This window comes from Coturnix japonica, chromosome 23 (assembly GCF_054131305.1).
Source record: "Coturnix japonica strain WE chromosome 23, WE-NBRP24, whole genome shotgun sequence".
Classification (NCBI taxonomy): domain Eukaryota; kingdom Metazoa; phylum Chordata; class Aves; order Galliformes; family Phasianidae; genus Coturnix; species Coturnix japonica.
Window position 1 is genome coordinate 5,589,717 of NC_140685.1, and position 7,097 is coordinate 5,596,813.

The window sequence follows — 7,097 nt, forward strand, 5'->3', positions numbered from 1 at the left end:
TAGGTTTTATAAAGGTTTATAATCCTTTGCAATGATTGCATGATACATTTCTCCCCCATGATGCAACCCTGGGAGCAGCCAGGCTCTGCCGTCCGACCCAACCCGCCTCACACATCGAATGCACTTTTCCAACATCTCCATTTAATATTTACATTCAAGCAATTAATAAATTGGAAGCTTATAGTTTAGACATTTCTAATAGCAGCAATTTCTATAAGAGCTCCTTTAGCTTTAGATAACCATTTTTTTTTCTGTTTATTTTTTTTTTTTATCCTCGTTTTTCTTCTTTTTTTTTTTGCACATAGAAACACCACATGTGTACAGTATCAAAAAATATATACCAGGGATGGTCCTGCAGGGTGGGGGGGGGGGGAAGGGGGGAAAACGAGACTAACAAATGCCGAATGGTTAAAAAGGAGAACAGAAAATAGTCGTCTGATATAGTTTATAAGGTGATCTAGGGACTCCATAAATCTAGGCTTTATATTTCATTATATAAATACCTACAAATAAATATATTAGCACAGTCGGAGGGCGACCAGCCTTCAGCTCAAACAATACATTTCAATAACACCACGTACAAACGGGAGCAAGAATCACTCGACAAGTTAGCACTGTTAAAATATAATACTATAACTCTGAGTAACCGCCCGGCCCCATAGCGCCCGGGGCAGCCCCATAGCGCCCGCAGTGGGAGCAGCAGCAGCATTGGGCACCGTGTGGGGCAGCACAGGGCCCCACATCCCGCAGTGACCGGGGCTGGGGATGCCACCCCATTGTAGGCTTTGGGGTTGGGGCAGCAGCGGGGCTGTGCTCCCATGGGGAGCAGCCGCCTCACACCGTCACATACTCCTTGAAGGTGACGGTCAGGCAGTTCGCGGTCACGTCTGTGATAATTATATTCCCAAAGAAGGGCTTGAACTCCTGCAGGCCTTCAGCCTCCTCCTCCTCCTCCTCCTGCTCGGCCACCTGCCTGGGCTGCTGGGGGGGCTCTACAGGCGGCTGCTCGGCTGGTACCGGCGGCTCCTCCGGCTTCACCTGCACCAGGGTCGCCTCGCCCTCCGCCCGTGGTTTGACGCAGCGCAAGTCTATGGGCTCGTCCAGGTCTGAGTCCAGCAGGATGACCTCGGGCTGGGCGGGCAGCTCCGGCCGCTCAGGGCCGAGGCAGGTGGGGGCACTGATGCTGCGTGACGTCAGGCGTTTCTTGCCCGGCTCACGGTCCCCGTGTGGCTCTGACAGGCAGCGCTTGCGTGCGCTGGGGCTCGAGAGGTTCAGTCCCATGGAGGATGGGCTGTGCTCATGCCCGGAGCTCAGCGACCACGGCACAAGGTCCGGCTTGGTGGTAAGCTGGAGCGGCTGCTCAGCCACGGGCAGGGGCAGCTCCTTGCCCGGAGAGGGCTTCCTGGGGCTCTCCTGCAGCTCAGCAGCCAGCTGCCTGCTCTCACCCTCCGCAGCAGTCAGGCCATTGCTGCCCACCGCCCTCTCCTCGCCCGGCTTCCTCCAGGCCTCCAGCTTCTCCTCCCCACCCTTCTTAGCAGTCCTATCCTCCGGTGCCCGTTTCCGGGGTGGTTCCCCAGACTTGATCTTCACCGCCTGCATGCCATTCTCCATGTACTTGCTCATGACGATCACGATGCGTCCGTTCTTGTTCTTGTTCTTGACGATCTTCATCTTGCCCCCGAGCCCGTTGCTGGTGACTCTGTCCCGTGGGGGTGGCCCGGTGCCACTGGACAGGTTCTTCTCAGCCCCATTCTTGCTCTCAGTAGCGAGGTTCTTGACTGGGCCCAGAAGGTTCTTGGTTGCACCGTGAGCCCACTTATCCGGGTGGGCGCCCAGGGGGCTCTTGGTGCTGTCCAAGCAGGTCTGGCCCTGCGGCTCCTTGCTGCTGGGATGGTAGTGGGGCTCATACATCTTGGGGTCAGGCTGGTAGTGGTGGTGCTTCTTGCTGTTGAGCTGGTAGTAGTACTTGCCCTTGCTGTGGGACTGGTGCTTCACACCGCTCTCCTTGCCGTTGGGCTGGTACTGGTGGTGCTTCTTGCTGTTGAGCTCATACTGGTGCTGCTGGCTCTTACCAGAGGAACCGAGGTCCAGCTTCGGCCGGGTGTCCACGGCGGGGTCCTGCAGCCCTGTCAGGATGTTGGAGCGGCGGGCGAAGGAGGGCAGCTGCAACACAAAGCCGAGGGCTGAACCCCACTGCAGGTGCCACCCCCGGCACGCTCAGTGCTCTGTGCAGCCCAACCCTCGCCCACTTCCAGGCCCCGCATTGCTCCGGATTAATGAAGCAATGAAAAGAAGAAAAGCCCCCTTCAATCAGCTGCCTGGGAATGGAGACCGGCCAGAGCCAGCAGCCTGCTAATGCCGCCCGGCAGCACATTGCCCAGTGCCCGGGGGCTGCACCATGAGTTCAGCACCAGGGATGCATCCCCCAGGGTGCTGCACACAGCTCCTCTGCATGATGCAACCCACAGAAAGGAGAGCGGCCCCCCGGGACCCCCCCATCGCCTTTACCTGCACGACAAGCGGCTTCGGCTTGGGGCCCCGTTTGCGGTATCCCATCAGCTGCTCCTGCCGCTCCCTGCGGGAACACAGCGTCACTTTAAGGCTGAATCTCCCCTCCCCAGCCCCCCCTGTGCTGCGGTCCGGGTGTCGGGATGTGAGGGTGGGAGGGGGCCGGAGCCACAGGTGCGGGGCTGCAGGAAGGGGTCCCAGAGGAAGGCTGGGGCGGGACGTGCCTGCGGGACGGCGAAATTGTCACCGCCTCCCCCCGCCGCAGCGAGGGGTGAAGTTGAGGGTTTGCGCCAAAATACGGCAGGAAATAAAAGCGTGGAAGGGAAAGGAGGAAAAAAAAAAAAGAAGAAGAAGGAGGCAAAAAAAAAAAGCAGCAGTTGGAGCGCAGCAGCAGCGCCGCCTCCTCCACTCGCAGCCATCGAATCCCCGCGCGGGCAGCAGCCGAGCGCGGCGTGGGGGGGAGAACGGAGCGGGGATCGCGCACCGGAGGCGGCTCCCGGCCCCCCCGCCCCGCACCCGCCCCGACGGGGCCGCGCCCCCCCGACCCCCCCAACCCCGGGCCCGTCCCGCACCCTCCGCCCGCCCCTGCGCGGCCCCCGGGCGGCGAACGGCCCCGTGACGCATCTACAATTGCACGGCCGGGCACGGGGCCGGGCGGCCGCCGCTCACCTGTTCTGGAAGGCGATCAGCAGCCGGGGGTCCAGGATGTTCTCCTCCGGCTCCCACGTGTTATACCTTGCGGAGGGGACGGGGGGCAGCGGTCAGGCGGGGGCCGGGGTGCGGTGCAGGGGTCGGGGCCGCTGTCGTCGGGTGCCCCGGGCCCGATCCGCAGCTGGTACCCGGGGTTCGGTCCCGCGGGAGGGGGATGGGCGGGGGAGTGAAGGGGCGGATTGGCCAAGGGGGGGGGGGGCACGCCGGGGACAGGACTGTTTATTTAGCGCAGTTATTATTCCGGAGGAATTCTAAGCATGTCATGATGAAATTTTCCAAATCCCCTTTCCCGGACCCATTAAAGCGGCCCCGGCGCGGAGGAGGGACGCGGCCGCGGGGTCCGACGCTGCTCGGGGCCCCCTCCCCGCCGCCCCCCCCCCCGCACCCCGGCTCTGTCACGCAGCCCCGAGCGCTCCGTGACCGCACCGCCCGCTGCCACCCGGAGCGGCCATCCCGGTCCGACCCGCGGGGTTTTATTTTAGCCCATATTTCCCCCCCTTTTCCCAACCTCCCCCCCCGCCCCCCACCGCTCCGTTCTGCAATATGGAGCCCGGCTCCCGAGGAGGGAAAGGGGGAAGGAGCCATTTTCTGGTGCACATCAGCCGCCGCCTCCCTCCTCGCTCCGCTCCCTCCGCCGCCCGCCCGGGCCCCGCCGCCTCCTCCAGCCGCCCGCCCGATCCCCGCCGGGGCGCCCCCGGGGGCCGCTCCCCGAGTGTCCCCCCGCTCGTTACTCACTTGGGCGACCAGCCCCTCCATTTCACCAGGTACTCCACTCTGCCCTGCGGAACGCGGGAGGCAAAGACACGGCGTTCAGCGGGACCCACCGCCCGCCCGCGGCCCCCTCCCCTCCTCCCCGCCTCCTTCCCTCCGCACCTTTCGGATCCGCTTCTTCTCGATGCTCTCCACGGCGAAGACGTGCTCTCCCACCGCCGGCAGCTCCATGCTGCGCTCGGGAATGGGCCGAGCCGGGGCCGTCCGCGCTGCCCGCTGCGGCCGAGCGGGGCTCGGGGCTCCGGCAGCTCCCGCCGCCGAACCGACAGACACTGCGCGGCGGCCGCGGCACCGCAACCCATGCAAATCCCGGAGCGAGACGTCAGGGAGGCGGCGCCTCCCGGGCCCGGCTGCCCGTCAACGGCAGGGCCGGGGGATTGGCGCAGCGCTGCCGGGGAGCGAGGCGGGGATGGGGGGGGGCGGGCGCGGGGCGGAGGAGGGGGGGGCACACGCGAGCGGCCCGGCCCCACGCGTGACTCAGCACGGCCCCGCGGGGAGGGGGGTGCGCGGCCCCGCGGGCAGGTGCGCGGCCGGAGGGAGCGGCGGGGCTGGAGGTGCGGGACCCGCCCCGAGGATGCGCGGGGCCACGCGTGGGGATTGAGCCTCCCACCCCCCCCGGAAAGGCGCCGCGCTGCCGTGGGCCGCCCCGCGCTGCCCGGCCCCGCCGCCTCTTTCCTCCCGTGGTCCCGGCGGACAAATTCCCGTTCAGTTTCTCGCTGACAGCGCGGTCCCCGCCCGGCGTTGCGGGGTGACCCCCGATCCGGCGGCGCGTTTCCCCCTCCCGGTGCCGGAAGCTTCAACCGGCGGCGGCGTGCGGGGCTCCCGCCGTGCGCTGCGTGTTCTCGCCGCTCGTTTGAGCGGACGGAGGGCAGCGCGGGGCTCCCTCCACGCGAGGCGGTCGGGCCCACGTGTGGCCTCGCCGCGGGGTGGGGACGCCGGCCCTTCGTTGCCAGGCGTGCGGTGGGAGCCGCGGCGGAGCGGGAGTGGGACGTGACCCCCCTCCGGGCAGGTGGAGCGGGCCGGCCCGGGCCGAACGGCTGCGGGGCACGGCACGCGTGGGGCTCCACCTCCAAATCCGCATCCCAGGGTCTATGATCCGGATCCCGCATCCCCGTGCCCGCTCTGCCCACGCCGTAACTTCAGCCCGGAGGGGCCGAGCCCGAACGGCTCCGGAGCGGATCCGCTGCCAAAGGTCCGGCAGCGCCCCGAGGGGGTCCCCGTGTTCTCCGTGCCGTCCCCCCTCCCCCCGTTAACAGCAGCCGGCGGCTTTAGGCGCCCGGCCCGGCCCGGGGGTGCGGGGGGCACCGCGCAGACAGCGCTGAATGTCACCGCGCCGGGGACCATAACAAAGACTCAGCCGCCGAGATCGTAGAGCCGAGCCAATAAAAAGCAAACTGATATTACAATTTTGATTTCCCTGGAGGGCCGAAGGGGCTTAATGTAAGAATTATTATCCATTGTGAACAGCAGCCGAAAGAAAGCACAGACAGGAAGATTTAATTTTTCTTTCTTTTTTTTTTTTTATTTTTTATTTTTTTTAACTTAGCGGTTTTCCTAAGAAACATCCATTCATTGAAATTGATGCCGGCGGAGTTTGTTAACCCTCCCCTTTGACATTTCAAGCTTCTCCTGTTGCCAGAGGAGACAAGCCGAGCACAAACCGCTTTAATGCTCGCAATAACGCTCAGGAGACGAGCCCGATTTGGTTCAATTTCCCCTCGGTTCGGGCAAACGGAGAAACGAGCGGAGGCCGCGGGGCCGCCCCGAGCGCTGCGTTACGGCACCGGGGCAGCTCCGTACCCACCGACGGCAGCGGGACGGGGCGGGCAGCGGGGATACGAGGTGTGTGTGTGTGTTCGGAAAGGTGCGAGCAAATCTCCTTCGCTCGGCCGTAAAATCCGGAGAAGAGGTTGAGGGAATCGGAAAGAAAAAAGGTGAAAGCGACGCTAAACAGCATCGTTAGGAGCTCTTTAATCGCGGTGTGGTTCACAGCTCCTGCAGCTCAGCACCAATTCCCGTGCTGGAGCTGCCTGCTGGATGATCGTCTGCTTTCTGTTAGCGGGCTGATTGCACATGATTCCCAGTAATGATCGTAATGGTGGTGATTTTCTTTCTCTTACCTTGCTCATGTAGCAGTGGTTCGCGAACTGGCACAGCTTTCCCTTTGTCAGTTCGAAAGAGGACACCTGATAGGAAGCACGTAAAACGTCCTCACTAAAGAAAGCAGGAGACGTTTCTAACTGCTGCCTCTTCTCCGCTGCCATCCCCTAAGATAAATCCCCACATCATAGGGATGAGGACAGGAAAAGGGTCCCCAACCCAAAGGGATGAGAACCAAAGGGATGAGCCTTTTAGAGCTCCAGGGATCGCTGGTTTGATACCACGTATGCTCACTATTTATCTGTTCATAAGGCAGGGATGAGGTGCAGGTGGACACTCTGGGGATGTTCTTTCTCCCCTCGGTCACACTGGTGTAAGAACCTGGGTTTCTCGGTGGCAGTTCTGGGTGGGAGCTGCCCCAGGCACAGCTGTGAGACAAACCCCAAACAGCCCGAGACAGATGGGCTTCCTGCAGGTGTTAGGAAGCACACCGAGGCAATTTCCCCTCAAAGATTTGCTGCCCGTGTTCTCTCCTATTACCCAGCACTGATATCTGTCTGGCTTTATTCTTTTCATCATTAGTTACAAACTTCTTACCCTGCAGACAGAGCCAGCTCTGTCAGCTTGGGGCCGAGCTCTGCCTCTCCAAAACACTCCTTGCTCTCTTTCCCCCTATGCCAGTAGCTCCTGCAGACCTGCTGTATGTTTGCTATCAAGCAGCACTGATTACACATGCCATCATTTCTGATGTTGCTCATTAGTCTATATCATTATTAGCAATTCAAACCAGCAATTCGTTTCCAGCTGCAATCCTCTCATTCCACCAAGAAGGCTCCAAGGCTGCGGTCTGGGGCTCTCAGCTTTTCCAGCTTTACCTCCTGCAGCCCAAACTGGCCAAGAAAACCAAATAACAACAAAGTTAATTCATTAATAGTTGTAGCCTTTCCTCCAAGGCCGCTCCTGCAGGCGGCCAGACACGGACTTTGCAACTCTCTTGCATCACGGTG

At 62.0% G+C, this 7,097-nt stretch overlaps 1 protein-coding gene across 2 annotated transcripts; it reads right to left on the reverse strand.

Annotated features, from left to right (window-relative positions):
- CBX4 (chromobox 4) lies at positions 1–5,433 on the reverse strand. Of its 2 annotated transcripts, XM_015880129.3 has the most exons (5): positions 4,093–4,264; positions 3,955–3,998; positions 3,178–3,243; positions 2,509–2,575; positions 1–2,163 (listed from the first exon to the last, which is right to left on the reverse strand). In XM_015880129.3, exons 1-5 carry the CDS (start codon positions 4,159–4,161, stop codon positions 835–837), a joined length of 1,575 nt encoding a protein of 524 aa, XP_015735615.2. In that variant the 5' UTR covers positions 4,162–4,264; the 3' UTR covers positions 1–834. The 2 variants fall into 2 exon arrangements, with proteins under 2 accessions (XP_015735615.2, XP_085378627.1); XM_085522501.1 differs by lacking the exon at positions 3,955–3,998 and having other exon boundaries at positions 4,093–5,433.
- Positions 5,434–7,097: the final 1,664 nt, after the last annotated feature.

Excerpts from the sequence above, each read along its gene's own strand:
- CBX4 (XM_085522501.1), bottom strand. The coding sequence starts at position 5,099 with ATGCGGGATCCGGATCATAGACCCTGGGATGCGGATTTGGAGGTGGAG. Across the intron at positions 3,244-4,092 it reads AGAAGAAGCGGATCCGAAAG|GTATAACACGTGGGAGCCGG; the intron begins GTGCGGAGGGAA and ends CCCCTCCGCAAG. Across the intron at positions 2,576-3,177 it reads CTGATCGCCTTCCAGAACAG|GGAGCGGCAGGAGCAGCTGA; the intron begins GTGAGCGGCGGC and ends GTGTTCCCGCAG.